This window comes from Antedon bifida, chromosome 5, assembly GCF_963402885.1.
Source record: "Antedon bifida chromosome 5, ecAntBifi1.1, whole genome shotgun sequence".
In the NCBI taxonomy this organism is placed as follows: domain Eukaryota; kingdom Metazoa; phylum Echinodermata; class Crinoidea; order Comatulida; family Antedonidae; genus Antedon; species Antedon bifida.
Window position 1 is genome coordinate 29,771,669 of NC_136230.1, and position 19,734 is coordinate 29,791,402.

The 19,734-nt window shown below is 35.4% G+C and overlaps 2 protein-coding genes across 2 annotated transcripts in view; both read right to left on the reverse strand.

The window, feature by feature from the left end:
• LOC144843597 (ribonucleoside-diphosphate reductase large subunit-like) overlaps positions 1 to 19,734 on the reverse strand; it is a 178,089-nt gene that overhangs the window by 115,621 nt on the left and 42,734 nt on the right. The window lies entirely within an intron of this gene.
• On the reverse strand, positions 1,875 to 10,596 carry LOC144843493 (uncharacterized). Its single transcript, XM_078700279.1, has 10 exons — positions 10,572 to 10,596; positions 10,312 to 10,397; positions 9,837 to 9,950; positions 9,465 to 9,554; positions 8,728 to 8,973; positions 8,375 to 8,406; positions 7,619 to 7,746; positions 7,104 to 7,156; positions 6,642 to 6,662; positions 1,875 to 6,374 (listed from the first exon to the last, which is right to left on the reverse strand). Exons 1-10 carry the CDS (start codon positions 10,594 to 10,596, stop codon positions 2,598 to 2,600), a joined length of 4,572 nt encoding a protein of 1,523 aa, XP_078556405.1. The 3' UTR covers positions 1,875 to 2,597.

A 19,734-nucleotide genomic window follows, 5' to 3' on the forward strand; every position in this document is an offset into this window, starting at 1 on the left:
TTTTTATAATAATATGTTCTATACGTTCTTTTGCCTACCGAAATATTAACTTAAAACAATGGGCTAAAAATAGGTAGGCCTATTGCAAAAATCAGATATCAATCTCAAATAGATTTTAGGCTCTTTTACTATTCTAGGCTTCAAACAATTAAAAAAAATAAAACAAATGAAATAATTTATTTTAAGCACAGCTTACGCATTTTCAAAAAAAGTAAAATCAATTGCTATTTTTAATTAATAAAATCACAAATAATTCCGCAAAAATATATGAGGCCTATTGAAATGTGTGTGGCAATGGCTCGATATCTATATTTTTATCTTTATTAGTCTATTAAACTACATAATAAACATTTTAGGCGCGCTATGAATAGATTTTAACTCTAAGTGCTATTATTATAATCATGTTGAATTGAAACACTAGCTAAATTGTGTACGATAGTAATAAGAGATAATCAACACTACTACTAGTTTATTGACGCACCTTTATTTATTTGTAAAATTAAAAAATCAACCCGTACGAAAACAAGTTGCTTAGATAATAAAAAATAGCATAATGATATGAATTAATTTAATATTCGACTTAAAGCAGTATAATAGGCCTACTGTTTAATTACTCATTCGCCAATGAAAATTAAGGAATCAAAATAAATTATGACATCACTGCATTATAATTAACTTTATCCAATCAGCATCATAAACGAACTCCTACTTTTCATTTAAGAGTTGCGCGGTATTTTTTTTTCAGGCTAAATAATTGTTGTGTATACTTTACTAGGCCTAATAATCAAATAAATCAGAGTTGAACAGAAATAAGTAAAAGAAAATATATTCATAAAGATAATATTACCCCTAAAATATTTAAAATGTTACTGTATTTTGAATAGGCAATTTTGTAGTTAGTTTTTCACTTTGAACACAAATTTGACGAAGACAAAACAGATTACAGGGTATAATTACTTGATTTACAAAATTGTAAGAAAAAAAATAATTTAGTCAATTGGAAACGCGACATTGTCTAAGATTGTTAAATTTAACCGTTTTATTTTGTCACAATATTTAAGCGAAATCACTTTTGTAAAAGTCGTAACTTAAATTTGTTTTAAATGGCATAGTCAAACTTCTTTGATTTTATTCATCTTCATTTTTAATATTTTGGGAGACAATGCATCTTAAATAAGTAGCTTTATTATAGGGTATTGCTTTAAATGTACTAGGAGACGAATTCTAGTTTGTATCGATCGATAATTCGGCGTGTGTAGGTGTAGACCAACCGCATGATCAAAGGTGTTGATGTGTTCATCACAATCATCATCACGTCTCCGTCGGTGGATATCCTGCGTTGTAAACCATCTTCGTAGGCCTACTTTTAAAAATCATCAACGTCGTTAATTGTTTTGGTAGTCCGTTTACTTGTTTATTTATTCTCTATAAACGTCAACAAGAAAACAAACAAAAACCGACGCAGCGGTGATATAGAAGACAATTTACAAAAAAATCATAAAGACCGTCGTTTTATCTTGTATCGATCATCGTCTGGAACAGAAAGCGGCATCATTGCGATCCCGTCACATTCAATGGTTAGACCGTGCATAAAGTTCCCACTCTAGGACGTAACGCAATGACGTAAACGCAACGCAAGCGTGTTAATCAATGACAAGCGACAGTTTGAATAATCCATTGCGTTTAGTTGCGTTACGTCCTTTGTGTTGCGTCTCTAGTGGGAACCACGCATTAGACAAATCGGAAAATGCATCCACAACATAAACATTGGGCCAAGTTCAGTTTATTGTTTAGGCCCAGAGCTCCCATCTAAACTCCTTGCATACCGTTATTATGGACTTTACAAAATAAACATTTACCAATTGTATTTTAAAGTTTCAGAAATTTATTTAAAAATCACATAGGGGCCTATATCGTAAATGTTTCCTTATATATTGATAAAATATTATAAAACTATCTTTCCAAATATAAACTCTAATCATATATTTATTTCTTGATCTTTTATACATAAAATATAGTTTATTTCATTAAAACGTTTATAAAGACACACTATGTAATGGCATCATTCATCTCATATCTTATATTTTATCATTGTATTGCATTTTTTATGACATTATAAAACACCTATTTCAGTACCTATTTTATTTATATTGTGTAGACATACAAGTACTGTAAATAGATTTTAATTTTCTGAATACATACAAGAGTGCAGAAACATAAACTATAGAGGACTCACTTCTATTTTTTTGCAAATATTTAAAATGTTAAAAGACTACATTAAAACTATCTAACATAACGTTGTAAATTTTATTTACTTGCATTTCTAGGCTTTATTAATATGTGCTAAATGGTTATTAAACATTTAATTACAGAAACTATTCTTGGTGGTTATAGCCTTCACCTCTTTTAAGCTCTGTCTACACTATCAAGTGCGTTAGTGATATGACGTCATCGTGTCCATATATGGGCACATCATATTAATATATTAGTCAGAAAAAGTTTGATAGTGTAGACAGAGCTTAACATGTTGTTACTGGTTGTTAGTCTTGCATTTACTTCTGTTCGAATCTTTGTTAAAGTCTCAGTGCTTAACTTCATCAAATATTTTCCTCTTCAACTTCGAACGTTTGTTCGTTTTTTCCTTCATCTTCCTCAACTTCTTTCTTAATAGATGGTACTTCAGTAGGATTCAATTTTATTATCCGTTTAGCGACTTCTACTCCTTGTGTAGAGGTGCTTTCAGAAGCTTGTTGATTTCCAGTTACAGAGGATGCTTCACATGACGCCTTACCAGCAGTAATTGATTTCTGACCACCAAATACAGAGGTGGTACCAATTGATGTGTTGTTTCCAGAAGTAGCAGTACTAGATACTTCTTGCTTTATCAAACAACCAGAGGTTCCAGGTTTATTTTCAAAAGGAGAGTTATCTGAAGAACCTGCAGATGGACTAGAATCTGAATGACTGCCGATTAAACCAAATCCTTGGTTGGAAGTTACAGATGTTGATTTTATTCCAAATTGAGAACCGCCAGTACTGGTTTTTGAAGAACTTTCAAATACAGATGTACCAGACATTGATAGATTTTCAAATGACAAAGCTGTATCTTGTTCAGTAGGACCAAGTACATTTTCTACCGGAGAGACATTAGAAGAATGTTTGCTACCTGTTGTTACTAAATCCGTGTTGGTGGAATATTGGTTTCCAACCTTTTGAGCATCACTGATAGTTTTTGAAACACTTCCAAATTTAGAGGGAACAAATGTTGGTTGACCTCCAAATGAGAAGCGTGAAGCTGGTTCATTGCCAATGGTAGAGGTTACTGATATTTGTTGATTTCCAAATGGAGAGGGGTTGGTTGAATATTGGTTTTCAACCTTTTGAGCATCACTGCTAGTTTTTGAAACTCTTCCAAATTTGGAGGGACATATTGTTGATTGACCTCCAAATGAGAAGCCTGAAGCTGGTTTATTGCCAATGGTAGAGGTTACTGATATTTGTTGATTTCCAAATGAAGAGGTGTTGGTGGAATATTGGTTTTCAACCTTTTGAGCATCACTGCTAGTTTTTGAAACTCTTCCAAATTTGGAGGGACCTATTGTTGATTGACCTCCAAATGAGAAGCTTGAAGCTGGTTTATTGCCAATGGTAGAGGTTACTGATATTTGTTGATTTCCAAGTAACATAGATTGTTGGTTCCCACTACTGGTTTTAAATGCATTTCCAAATGCAGAAGGACCTATTATAGCAGATTGACTTCCAAGTCCAACCCCAGAAGATGTACTTTTACTGCCAATTGTAGAAGTTACTTTTGGTGCAGTTTGTTGGTTTTCATCGTTTAGAGTGTCACTGCTGGTGTTTGATGTATTTCCAAATCCCCTAATACGTTGTGGTTGTCCTCCAAATAAACCAGTACTTTGTGATGCTTGACTTCCAAATGGGCTAGTATTTTGTGATCGTTGATTTCCAGATAATGAAGTACTTTGTGATGGTTGATTTTGAACCATACAAGTACTTGTTGATGACAGAGTTCCAAAGACCGAAGTACCTTGTGAGGGCGGTTGACTTCCAAAAAAGGAATTGCTATGCGAGGGCCGATCACCCAATAGACTGGTACCGTGTGTTTGGCCTCCAAATGCATGCGATGCCTGACCTCCAAATGTACTAGTTCCTATTGAGGTCTGACCTCCAAATACACCAGTTCCTTGTGTTGGTGGAGCTCCAAATGCACTAGTTCCTTGTGATGCCTGGCCTCCAAAGGCACCAGTTCTTTGGGATGCATGACCTCCAAATGTATTAGTACCTAGTGAGGTCTGACCTCCAAATGCACCAGTTGCTTGTGATGTCTGACCTCCAAATGCACTAGTTCTTTGTGATGCCTGATCTCCAAATACACCAGTTCCTTGTGCTGCCTGACCTCCAAATGTAGAAGTTCCTTGTGATGTCTGACCTCCAAATGTGAAAGTTCTTTGTGATGTCTGACCTCCTAATACACCAGTTCCTTGTGATGGTTGAAATCCAAATACACCAGTTCCTTGTGATGCCTGACCTCCGAGGGTACCCATACCTTGTGATGGTTGACGTTGAACTCCAAATAAACCATTTGACTGTTGACTTCCAACCACACCAGTACTTGCTGATGACAGACTCCCAAAGGCTGAAGTACTTTGTGAGGGTGGCTGACTTCCAAACAAGGAATTGCTATGCGAGGGCCGATCTCCCAATAGACTGGTAACGTGTGTTTGGCCTCCAAATGCATGCGATGCCTGACCTCCAAATGTACTAGTTCCTATTGAGGTCTGACCTCCAAATACACCAGTTTCTTGTGTTGTCTGAGCTCCAAATGCACTAGTTCCTTGTGATGCCTGGCTTCCAAATGCACCAGTTCTTTGGGATGCATGACCTCCAAATGTACTAGTTCCTATTGAGGTCTGACCTCCAAATACACCAGTTCCTTGTGTTGTCGGAGCTCCAAATGCACTAGTTCCTTGTGATGCCTGGCCTCCAAAGGCACCAGTTCTTTGGGATGCATGACCTCCAAATGTATTAGTACCTAGTGAGGTCTGACCTCCAAATGCACCAGTTGCTTGTGATGCCTGACCTCCAAATTCACCAGTTCTTTGTGATGCCTGATCCCCAAATACACCAGTGCCTTGTGCTGCCTGACCTCCAAATGTAGAAGTTCCTTGTGATGTCTGACCTCCAAATGTACTAGTTCCTATTGAGGTCTGACCTCCAAATACACCAGTTTCTTGTGTTGTCCGAGCTCCAAATGCACTAGTTCCTTGTGATGCCTGGCTTCCAAATGCACCAGTTCTTTGGGATGCATGACCTCCAAATGTACTAGTTCCTATTGAGGTCTGACCTCCAAATACACCAGTTCCTTGTGTTGTCGGAGCTCCAAATGCACTAGTTCCTTGTGATGCCTGGCCTCCAAAGGCACCAGTTCTTTGGGATGCATGACCTCCAAATGTATTAGTACCTAGTGAGGTCTGACCTCCAAATGCACCAGTTGCTTGTGATGCCTGACCTCCAAATTCACCAGTTCTTTGTGATGCCTGATCCCCAAATACACCAGTGCCTTGTGCTGCCTGACCTCCAAATGTAGAAGTTCCTTGTGATGTCTGACCTCCAAATGTGAAAGTTCTTTGTGATGTCTGACCTCTGAGGGCACCCATACCTTGTGATGGTTGACGTTGAACTCCAAATAAACTATTTGACTGCTGACTTCCAACCACACCAGTACTTGCTGATGACAGATTCCCAAAAGTCGAAGTACCTTGTGAGGGTGGTTGACTTCCGAAAAAGGAATTTGTATGTGATGGTCGAAATAGACTAGTACTTTGTGATGTTTGACCTCTAAATCCACTGGTAACTTGTGATTGACCTCCGAATAAGCCAGTATGTTGTGATGTTTGACTTCCAGTATGTTGTGATGGCTGAATTGCAAAGGAACCTCTCCCTTGTGATGGTAAACTTCCAACTTGATCTTCAATTTCTGTTTGCTGGTTTCCAACTCCTCTAAATGATACTTGTTGCAGATTTCCAGTAGATTGTTGGTTTCCAAAAGAAAAGCCTTGACGTTCAAACACTGCAGGTCGACCAAATTCAGATGGATTTTCTTGACTTCTAAAGACTGGTTTGTCATCTTTTAGCCGATTTCCAAAACTAAAACCATAATTGGCTTGTTGTTCAGATGCTGGAGGTGAATCATTATTTTCAACCAGAGAAGTGGGTTGATTTTTATCAGGTTTATTGTTCATATTTGTTTGTATTTCATAATTTGTAAACATGTTTTTACTGCTTTTTGATGAAATGTTTGGTTGACCGAGTGACTTTCCTTTATTTGCCATATAACAATGATAACGACACTCCTAAATGAATACAGAAAAAAGTAGTATAAATATAGAATTAATTTTTTAATTTCTAATGTAGATTGTTTTGCCACAGACATCAGTAAGGCAATTACATGGACAAGAAGAAATAAACTTACTTGTGTAAAATTACTGTAGTGGTGGTAGTGGCGATTATCATAAATTCCTTTTTTTTAAGTAAAGGAATCTAATGTACAATACATTAAAATCACAGCAACTATTATTGTGATTCTTCTAAATTCCTTATTGAATCAATAGTAAACTTACCTCCAAACTAATGTTGCAAGTCTGAAAAAAAAATTCTTGATATTAAAGAGAAGCTTGTTGATGACGCTTTGCCAAATCCTGTCTAAAAGCAGGAAGCAACAACAAGAAAACCACCTTGCCAACACATTTTACACAAATGTCATCAAATTTTGTGACACAGACACAATATATTCACTCATGCATTACCGCATTGAGTAACTTCAGTGAACTGCAAACGTTTTAGTGTGTTTTGTTACTAGGCAAAACAACATAACTTAACAACATATTATATAATAGATTGAAAATAAACCTTGTATAAATAAAAAAGTGCAATGAAGTTGATAATTGAAAATACTAGTTTGCTGGTATTAATACATATTTATTAAGAAAATTATTTTAAAAGTCCCTAAAATATATTTCACAAAACACAATAGCTTTTCTGGGACAAACAAGGATAGAATGTAATGATTATTGTAGCCTTACCTCTACTTGCAAGCTGTTACAGTTACAAGCATATTGTGATGCAACACTTTCGCCTATAAAAAAACAAGACAAAATCGGACTAAAAGAAAGAACTTTGACATGTAGTATGAAATAAACTTCCAGGAATTACATTAGGTAAAAATGAAATTTGAAAATTGAATAATTCAGCAAAGGGTAGGTTAAAAAGTCATAGGCACCTCTCCAAAAAAATAATGTAAAAAGGTATAGTAGTTATTTTATTATTATAGTTACTTCTCAGTGGTCTCAACACATTAGACAGGGACAATATCCACCAAAATAAGAATAGGCTTGGTCTTCTCTGTTGGTAAAATATTGCTAGTGAAAATATAGCATTACATTACAACTCCACTCTCAAGACTTGCAATAAGACTTTGTTTATGTAGAGCATCTTGTGTATATGTTTGTCTTGTGAACAGGATTGGCACCTTTAAGAAGGATAGTGAATGAATTCGCTTATGGTTATCCTATACAACAGCAGAAACAACAACATTTACCTGAGGGGAGTCCTGTCAACTTGAATTGCAATTCTCCCTCACTTACAAGTTCTATGTTGACTTCTTCTACAGTGTGATTGTTAATTGTGTTGTTTAGTTCTGCATATTCACTGACAAGGTTTTGCAGTCTGCAAAATTTAAGAAAATACAGTACAGTAATACAATATGCTAAAATGTTCCTTGAACATTGAACATTGAACAGACCCAAACATTCTTGAACTTAAGCCTTGTCTACACTATCAAACTTTATGATTAAAAAATTCTCATGATCAATTTGTTCAAACATTAAACAATTACAGTATGTAAAAGTGAACTTAACATATTTTAATGTGAACCTCAGTAAAGCTCTGTCTACACTATCAAAGTTTATAATATGTGACAAAAAAAATGTGATGTGCCCATTATATGGACATGATGATGTCATATCACTACTATATTTAGGCACATCACAAAAGCAGCAACCATCACAATCTAGGCAATGCTTAGGTATACTATAATAGGTACTGTTGTTAATAATTGAATAATTGTTTTAGCATTTATTGTTATTTTTTGGTATTTTATAAGGTTATCTGTGACAATTATGTGTTTGATCAAATAAAATTGGTTTAAGAGAGAGAACACATAACTAGGTACTACTATATACTTCACAAAAGTAAATTACCTTTTTTTTTTGTTTTGTATTGTTTAGATGGAAAGAAAAATGTTAATCATAATTACAAATTAAACAGATACATAAATATAGAACCACGATCTTACTTGTTTTGCAAATCCATTGATTCAGAGATGTTCTGAAAAAAGAGTTTTTATAAGGTATTTTCATAAATATATTTTGATAATAACCAGAAGCATAAGGTAGATAAATTTCACAATTTACAAAAAAATTGAAGTATTATGCTCAGAATTAGTTTGGACTTTTTACTAATAAAATACCCTGTTTACATTTCCTAGTAAAACTATGAAGTTTACATACCACGCCTCAATGGATGTAAACTCTGGAGTTACACACACATGCAACTGGGCACACACCATACAAAACACAGGTTTTGACGTCCCAATGGATGTAAACTCTGGAGTTCTGCTAGGTGATGTGGAAAGTGTACAGATCTTACCTGTTGATTATTGGAATTGCCAGACACTATCCCATCATGCAACAACATTCTTTCCTCCAGCTCTTCCAATTTCCTGTTTAAAACATCAATAGATTGTTTGTGTGCATCAAATTCATTACTCCTTGTTGCTATGGTTTCTTCTAACATCTTTTGTAAGCTTTCTTCTAGTGTGTCTAACCGATCCAACAGTAGACTCTTCTGACTCACAAAATACTCCATTACATTGTGGGCCTTCATCTGTAAAAACTTCATAAACAGACAAGCAAGATTGTAAATAATATAATATAGTTTAATATATATTTATATATTGTTATCAGGTTCAAGTTGCTATTTGTTTATTGTTTAATTTTGTATGTATCATATGTACTGTTGGGGCCCTTGTGAGACAAGCTTATGCAACTAGTGAGGACAGCCATTATCATTTGTAACTGAAGGTTGTGATGATGAATATGTACAGTAGAAAGTTATGATCATCTGATCATAGCTACACAATTGCACTTTGTAAATGTTCTGTGCCACGATGGCATGCAGCATAGAAATCTTTATAGACAATATGCAATAAACAATTTTGTTTCAGTGACAGAGAAAGTGTTAATAAAGGAAAGGAATTAACATAAATGCTATGTATATTTTATATGCAAATGACAATAAATGGAAGTAATCTTCCACTGATTGAATGTATAAATTTTAAACATTTTATAAGTACTGTATTACTTTTATTTTAAATTCATATTTACCTCCATTTGTTTTGATTTTCTTGTTTTCAGAACGAGTTTTGAAAAATCCTTACTTGAATTTAAAACATCAACCATAGAGGAACTACTGCTCTTAAAAATGTAAGAAAAAAAAATTCAATGTTATAGTTGGTGGACAGTTTATACAATTTCCTGATGGTAAGAAAATGAAAACGGCCAACGCCTACTAAACACACCCAATTTTTTCTTCATACTTGACTTCTGCAAGTCAGCTTGTCAAACCATAAAACATCTCTATGGTCAGTAAAAGACAATGGTGAATATAGCTGGCCTAACCCTTGTACTCAAGATGATGTTTAGTTAGACTGGATAAGTGACACCATTAACAATGAACCACTTTACAAAGATACTAACCTTTGTTGTCATCTTTCCAGATATATTTTGATGACGTTTAACAGGCATCTCTGCATTTTCAATTTTAACATTTTCATTTACGCTTGAACGACCTTGGACATCAGTAGTAGAATCCTAGAACAAATGTTCAATAAAAAAAAGATCAATCAGTCAATAATTTATTTATTGTCAGAAAAACATGAAAGGCAAGAGGAGTTAAAAAATACTTGATTGCTCTAGTCTAGTTTACATAATAGAGAAAATACAGAATGAATTCTTAAATGTTACTTTATTGTACTAAATAAGTCTCATACAGAACCATAATCTCTGTCTACACTATCAAACTACTGTAGTTTAAAAAAAAGCATGATGTGCCCTAATATGGTAGTGATATGACATCAGCGTTTCCATATATGGGCACATCACATTTTTTGTCTCATAAAGTTTGATAGTGTAGACAGAGCTATTGTTTAGTTATTTTTAGAACTATGATTACCTGTGATGCTTGTTGATGAGTTAAGATGGAAGGGGAATCTTTAGTTGGAAAACTCTCTAGTTTATCCCTTAGTGGCACCTTAGATTCTAGTAAAAACAACGCAAATATTAAAGTAAAATTATATTGGGACAATATACAATGTCCTTATGTACACTTTTTTCAGTTCCTCTTGCCCACACACTTGATCCACCCCTGTCTTGTCCACTGCCAAGGTCGTAAAACTATTAATATGTACTGAATAGTAATAGAGCCCTATTCACCAGGCAGGACAATAAAGTCTCCCATGATTAGGGGTTGCCCATATGAGTTCTGATCTGTAGTATGATCATTATTATTTTCAAATACATCATCTTACTTGTTGTTGGTGCCTCGAAGATGTCTGTTATAACTTTAAATGTCAAGTCAAACCCATCCTGTGTTTTTGTCGATTTGTTGCATTTTGGACATGCAAATGAACTATCTTTAGCTGTAGACTTCCTTAACAGTTGTTTGCTGCAAACCTTGTCCAATGCACATTTTCGGCAGATGCTGTGACAGCAACTAAGGATGATGGAGGCACTGTTGGATCCGAAACATACACTGCATGTGATAACTTTCATATTCAACCGGAGTCTGGAATAACAAACAGCTATCAAAATAATACATTAATTAAAGAAAAGTTGAATAAAATCAAAATATTATAATTATAAAATACCACGGCACCACAATAACAAGTACAAGGAAGGTCTAGGGCTAGGGGACAGCACTCGCCCTTCTTTCTACTAGGCTAGGCCTAGTACTTATAGTAGTAGAGAGGGCCAGGCTAGCTAGTAAGTAGAGCCTAGAATTAGATAACAGGCCTAATAGAATTTTAATAGGTTAGGGCCTAGGCTAGGCCTTTAGGCCTAGAGTAGGCCTAGATTATTAAGATAGTGGGTAGGAGGGCTGGTGGAGCTCACCCCTCTCTAAAGTGAAATGCATAACTGATGATTTAGCTGGACCAAACAACAGCATTGTATTATACTTACTATATGCTAGGTCGGTCAAAAGCGTAAAATATAAACACCACTCTCATAGGAAACAATAAAAAACAACAAGGCCTAGGCTAAGCACATCTCCTTGGCCTTCTAAGATAGTAAAACACGTCTTCTTTTCTTCTTAACTTCCTCTCCTTTCTTCCCTGCCTCCCTCTCGCGGGTGGTGGTGGTATTTTTGTTCAACAATTATTATAGAGGGCATTATCAACAACTTGTTAAACACGTCCAATCCGACGAAATCGAATACCGCCCCCATTTTAGAATCTTCTTGTTATCGGACTGAAAAAAAAACACGATATTATGTAAGTCATTCTCATTCTCCCTCAATTTTTTATTTAATTGTAATGATAAATAAGCGAAATCCTACGTGTATACATTTTGAAACGATGTTTAGTTAGGATCGACTAACCAGGGAAGGGACTACACAAACCCTTTTTTAGGAAACACCAGGGGGACAACCTTAAGTGGACATTTTTTCGAGCGCGTTAATCAAAGCGTCTGCATAGAGGAAACCCACCACCTCCTATTATTGGTGCTTAATGATAATGAGGATAAACAATAACATCCTAATAATGATAAACAAAACCAATTATTTGTTTCAATTGGAGAGTCATTGACCAAAGACCAAGGTTATACGGGTGATGAAAAAAACAATAAACTTACATAAGTATCGAACGTACGCACATACCGTACTTAATTAAATATTGTATTGTTCTAAATAAACAATTATTATTTGTCACTATACGTGATGATTAATTTCATTTATGTAAACAATAAAGGATACCACTACTGTGGGGCGTTTGAACTAATGACAGATAAGCTTGTGAAGATCTTCACGTGTGTAGTAAAACACGATGATGATTTCATCATAATTATATGAAGCTCTGTTTACACTATCGAACTTTATGTGACAACAAATGTGATGTGCCCATTATATGGACATGATGATGTCATACCACTACAATATTTGGGTAGTATCCCTACCATATTTGGGATACACTTTCTTTTTCAAACTAGTTTGACAGTGTAGTAGACAGAGCTTTATATTCGTCGCATGCAAACGCTTTTAACGACCGGTAGCACATTTCTTCATACTAAAATGAATGCGCGTGTGAACGCACTATTGGACAAGTCAGTTTTGGACATCATTCATTTTAAGGTCCAATGGTACTGCTGCACAATAGTAGGCCAAACAAATATGAATAGTTATCCACTATTCCACGACATGGAACGTTTTATAATTATTTTTATATAAATTATCGACATCGTGGATATAACGCAAATACTATACGCATGCAAGAAGTGAGTTGACCAATTACAAGCGACAATTCGATGGTCCATCGCGTTTTCATGGACAAATTACTTGCGTTGTGCTTACAACGTCCCTCTTACGTTGCGTCCAAGTGGGAACTAAAGTAATTAGGCATGAATTTAATTGCATTATCATCCTAAAGCTCTGTCTACACTATCAAACCTGGAAAAAAAAGTGCGTCGTGCCCAAATATGGTAGTGATATGACATCATTGTGTCCATATATGGGAACATCGCATTTTTTGTAGCATAAAGTTTGATAGTGTAGCTTAAAGACGCGCCAAACAAACATTGTTGTATTATTAATTCAGTTAGTATGGAAAAATGATGTACAGTATTATTGCATTATGATTTAAAGCATCACAGAGATGACATAATTCGCCCTGGTAATAGTACGTCGGTTTATAGTGAACTTGGTATATGGATTATGCCTAGTGGGCGTACACGGCACGCCCAGTGACGTAACTTTAATTTAGCCTATTTACTGCTCGCTGACATGGAAAAGACTAATTAATAATTTGATTGTATATGAACTCATCAATTGCTATACACCGTCAATGTCATGATGCTGGTTAATGCACTCTCACATCTTTATTACGAGTGCCCTATTAATGAGAGTCAATGACATTACCTGCTAGAAAGTGAAAAAACGACGGCCGTTCCACTATCTGTCAAACGTTAACCAATCAAAAGACGTTGTATGATTGATTACCCAATCACAGAACGTTGTATTCATCGAAGCGTGAGTCATATGACGATTAGTGTAATATTGACTCACAGTAAACGAACGTGATCTGGTTACCGTATTTGTGATATTTGTTATTGACTTTGCTGGCTATATAAACGATCGTCTGACGAAATAACATCAGTTAGCGATAGCCAAGCTTACAGGAAAGGTGTCTGAAAAAAAAAATAACAAAAGTATATCTTCGATATTTTCGTAATTAAAATGGTTGGTTTTAACAAGAATAAGGAAAATCTTCTTTCTATCTTCGACATGGCAAATTCTTTACCTTCATCTGTTATGTTACAACCAGGAGCTGAGCTGAAAAGTGGAACTTTGTATCTCCACGTTGGACACAGACGTCAACGGATGCTGGCGAAAGTGTACGCCAACACGTTAGATCCTCTTGTTGTTTTCTACCCAGACAAAGTACATTGTAAACATTGTGGATTGATGCGGTTAAGAAGTTGTACAATTACTGCTCTTCCAGGGGAGAGGGACTTCCTTGTCTCCCCAAAGAAAACAGACGATGGCAAAGCTATGGTGTTTTCGGCTGATTCTGCCGCGGAAAGAAACTCTTGGGTAAAAGCATTGTCATCTTACGAGGACAATTTGGGGAAAAAGATTGCATCTCTTCGCACCAGAAGGATGCCATCTTTAAATGAATCGTTAGAAGAGGATGAGGAAGCAGATGATAGTTCAAGGCAGGATGACAGGTTTAACATTCCCTCCAGAAGAACATCAAGACGTCCATCAACCGAGTTTGTTCGGCGGCGGAGATTCGTCGATCAGGAAAGGAAAATATTTGGTATTCAAAAGCAAAATTGTTGGAACACGGACAGACGTTCACAAGTCTGTAATTAAACTCTCACCTGGAAATCTATGCAGAAGAATGGTTAGAATTTATTTTACTGGATGACATTGGAAAGTAGGGAACCTGGACACTTTATAAAATGAACTAAGATTGTGCCGGTTGCGGAATGATACAGTCATTATTTGAACTATATAATACTGTTGAATATTTCTACTGACATTTCAAGCAATGCGAGTTTGTGGCAATGAAACCGTTTCTGTTGAATATCTTGCCATTTGTACCTATATTATGTTAATATGTCTTTTAATCTATGATATTAAGGGTTAATTGTACGTTCCATAGTGTAATTTAACTGAAGGAATCAGTCATGCATAAAGACTCGAAGAGACATCAGGTTGACGCGCGCGTACAAAAGCCGTGCCGTTTTATCGGATTATGGACGCGCGCGTCGTACTAACAATCTCTTCGTTGCATCGCTGACATTGCAGACAATAACACTTATTACTTTACTTTTGTTTAATTTAAAGTATGCATTGTTCAGAGAGGCGTGTAGCATAAGTTGTTCTTAAATCTCATGACAATTCTGCAATAATAGATATTTTGTTCGCAATACATTGATGGGATAATGACCTATCATTTCCTTTGTTGAGAAAGCATTTGTGTACGTATTATAAAATAATGCTTTATTAATTGATTTAAACGTGTGTGGGGGAGTTTTTGGCAACGGTGTAGGATAGGAACAAGTTATAACAATGATTCAAATAATTATTGGCAAAGGCGTGTACTTAAATCTATTGTATTCTATCTATTGTTATTTTTTGCCATGACGTAGGCAATGTAAGTTACATTACTTTGCAATACAATGCTATGCGAATTATTTTCTAATTGTTTAACTTAAGTTTCATTGTTTATCAAAGCATGGGTGGAGGTATTCAACCTCGAGTAATATCCCATCGTCATTTAACCTAAAAACCATGGAAACACCATGGCCGTATGTTAGCAATTTGTGTTTTTATATGTTCAGAAAAATAACTTAAAATGTTGTTTATTTGGTTGTTATAATGGCAATAATAATTTTGGGCAAGCGTACGTCAACTCGTCAAAAGATGTATATTTTTTGTAAAATTTGTAAAGAGATTCTATTTAAAAAGTGCTATTCATTGTGAAATAAAACAAAAAAGAAAAAATTAATTTGGTATTGTCACCGTGTTTCATTTTTTCTGTCGTTAAGGACTGTTTTCCACTTTAACGCGCGCACAACGACGTAGGTGTGCGCACCCTAATTTGACCAATCACGTGTGATTACGAGTCCCAAGCTTCTAAGTGTTTGTTCTGTAGACGTGAGTTTACTGTCAAATTACCTAAGCCTACTAGTATCCTAGGCCTACTACTAGTACACCTGATGAACAGACTCAGAACCATATACACGTCATTCAAACCCGGCGTTAACTACCCTGGATGGAAATAAGCAAACGTTGAAAAAAAACTAAAGCAGTATTTTGCTAGAAATCAAACGGAACTTGAATTTGTCTAAGTTATTATAAGCGCGTGTACAGCCAAGATAAAGGGGGAATACACAGAACGATCTACTTAAATAATTATTTAGTTTAATCCGTTTAGCGGAGAATAACTAAGGAAAACAATACGATATTTAAGATATGGCTCAATAGGCCAATGTCTATCAGATCTGCCATCATGATGGCAGGGCCGTAGCCAGCATGAGACAATTTTCACCACCCACCCTAATTCCCCAGCACATATCGTCATATTTTATATTAATAATTCTACGGCCTAGATGATAGTAACATCAATGGCACAACTGATCCGTCACCAGTGGCGTGTTAATATGATTTGGTTAAATTGTAGAACCTTTAATTAAGCTATATGATAAGAATTATGATGGAGTCGTCGAAACGTCGTTTATTTTTTAGCGTAATTTTATTATTATTAATCTTATTATTGTTATAACTAAAATGTTTTTCAGATTTAAAAATAAAAAATAGATATTCAACATTAAACCTTTTAGAGTTATTTATAGAAAAGATTGTACACTGTTAATAATTGTCCTAACAAGGAAAAGTGTAAATGATAAGTAGATCCATATCTCTGTGGTATATCAAAGTATTGACCAGAGAAAAATCCCATATTTGGTGCGACGTCGTCAGTATATGTGATCGTGTAGTGCATGCTGGGTATATGAATACACAGCAAGGTGAATAATCAGATGTTTATCGCACAAACTGAGTATCGATACTTATAATTAGGCATGCATTAGACACCGTGTCTATTAATACTTGTGATATCCTCGCGGTCATGACCACGCCAAGCTTCATATTATGTATGTATAATAATTGTTTCTATAAATATGCGTGGGCTTAAATAATTATGTTAGTAATAATATATATATATAATACATTAATAATTCATTTTTGGCTCTTTTCACATATATTGTACTATTTATGTATGATGTGAATAAAGTTGGTATTAATTTGGTATTAATAAATAAACATTTTTTTATTTCGCACATTCAACTTAAATTATTTCTATTGACTTGTTTCTATAAATATGCGTGGGCTTAAATAATTATTTTAGTAATAAATAATACATAAATATAATACATTAAAAATTAATAAATACACATTTTTTTCTTTCGGACATTCACTTAACTCAACATTCAAATTAATATAATAGCAATCAAATCAATTTATATCTATATTATATATATTTACAGCAAAATTTTTTTTAAAGATTCCAAATTATCTTCACCATGGGTCCAGATCATGAAGATGTCGTCAATGTATCTAAACCAAACAAGTGGTTTATTTGGTTGGAGGGACAGAAAATTGGCCTCAAATTGTCCCATATATTATATATATTTATATATTTATGTTAAATTTGCAATTTTAAATTTATTAATCAAATGTATAAATAGGCCTAATGCTGAAAACAGAAATAATGAAAATGGGGCGAACGGTGGAATTTATACAAGAAGATAGGCCTATATCATTGTGCCTCGTTGCATAATATTTCTGTGCACATAATAATAATAATTATCATAGAATGCCAGTAATGCCTATTATACGGTTCGTCACATCGTTGCTATCCTATACCGAGTATACAATAATTCATGTTATATCTTATCATAATATATACGTGTACATAATAATATAATATTTTATTCAGTTGCGTATCGTTACTTTATACGTCAACGTCATGTACAGTTTGCCTCAATAAATGAGTTGAAAATATGTGCATATTGTTGGTTGTTCTCCTCCTGTCGATAAGCGGAGCAGACGACTAGAACATAACAGGGAGTAAATTCATTAAACGATTTTAATTAGTAATAACTGATGATCAATCTCGGTGAATTCGAGATATGACATCCGTTTAGTTTTGTAGTGTGTTTTTATTTGATAATGCGTCAATGGTATTGTGTGTAGTATGGTTATGTTACACTGGTGACAATTCCTTCTAAAATAGGTCGTGACATATTACATTAATTTTAAAAATTGTAGAGCGAAATGAGCCGTTTATGATTATTATTATGATTGATGGGTGTGGTGGTTATAGTAGTTATTTATTTTTTTTATCTAATCGGTATAAAAAGACTCAAAATACAACTCATAGTTGAAATGAAGAGCTTACATAGGAAAATGTTCTTCTGGGGCCCCAGACATTTCATGTTATGGTGACTCTGTTGCTTTTGAGGTCCCAGGACATGATGTCGAATAAATAAATGCAATGAAATGATTATAATAGCTGTTGTATATACTCAATGTAATTATTACGATTTAATATAGGCTAGTAAAGATTAGGAGCTGTTTTGGGTTCCGAAGGTGTCCCCCTAAATATGAGAGGGATTTTACCGTAACTCAACAAGTGATGGTCGTAAAACAGTTCGATAATTACATTACAGAATTGATTAAAAACAAAACTATCAATTAATGTGCCGCTTTTAAATTGTCGGTCATCTGTCGTTGTTGGTTGGATACAAACAGCGAGAGAGTGACACATAGCGGTTGACTTGAGGCGGTGGTCTTTTGCAATTCCGTTACGCCCAAACTTCCAATCCATATACATACATAGTATACTGTGTGAACTCTTATAACAGTTGGTAGCCACGTCACATCCTAAAAGCTGGTTCCCACAGGACGCAATTTAAGCACGACCCAATTGGACCGACGACGTATCCAGCAGCAGCCGCCGTGATTGGTCAAAATGCTTGCGTTGGGCTTTCGTCACCGTGCGCGCGTTGCGTATAAGTGGGAATCAAGATTTTAAGGCGCACCTTCTGTACACCTTATTTATTTATTAACATTTATTTAATAATAAATTGTGATAAACGGTTGAGAGAAAAGTAGAAATATTATACGACCGAAATTAATTGGGAAAATTCTACAAGTGATAGTACGTCGGTACTATCCTATCAAGATTAGGTGTAATGTTCTGTGAGGTTACTGAATGAAATTCTCGTGTATATGTTAACCTACCTGGACTTTGGGAACAATTAGTTTGTATTATAACTCACTGTATGCCTACACGAAACAATGAACGTATGCCTAATAACATCGGAAGATAGGTATATACCGGATATATTCGAAAAAAAACAACTCTTCCGGTATTATAACTGTACACGATTTTCTGCTCATCGAGTCAAGGCATATCGATAGAATTGTATTATCCGTGTGACAGTCTCCCACCCCCCCCCCCAGTTACCGACCTTTGCGCACTGAATTTTAGGAGAAAACTCACAGGACTACCATGGAGCTGAACGTTATTTAAACAACTTGTATACAGGCCCAGCTAGATCATTTGCTCTAATAATTCCAAAACAGATGGAAAGCAACAAATAATAAAAAATAACGGATTTATCAAATTAATACTATCCTGTTGTTCATTTTGAGTCTCATCCTTCTTTGCTCGGCGGCGCGCCATACGATTGGCATCTGCTGCTGCTGCCATGAAATAAACGACGCGATATTCCCATGTACAAACGCGTTCCCACTAGAACGCAACGCAAGGACGTAAACGGAACGTAAGCGAGTTGACCAATCACAAGTTTTGGATTATTCCAACTTTCGCTTGTCATTGGTCAACTCGCTTGCGTTGCGTCTACGTCCTTGCGTTGCGTCCTAGTGGGAACCAAGCTTTACGTAAAGGCGAGCTTATGTTCTCGACACGGAACTCAACTGGAAGGAACTAGTTGCGCACAAGAGGGCTTAAACGCGGTTCCCACTAGAACGCAACGCAGCGACGTATTGACGCAAAGTGTTCTATTGCGTAATCACAAGTGAACCGACGACGCAATAGTGCTGCAAACATCGCAGGTTTGATTTCACGCAGGCGGGGGCAAACACAATTATTAGAAAGTACGTTGCGTAGATTGCGTTACGTTGCGTCGTTATGTGTCGACTTTCGAGAAACGGAGCAAATGTGCGAGCGCTTATTATGTATGGGCAACTGAATTCAATGAATGAACTTATGTCGACATTTTTTTGCGAGTGGAAGCCTATTATTAAACATGATTAGTCTTAAGCCACTCATGTGTATAACATATT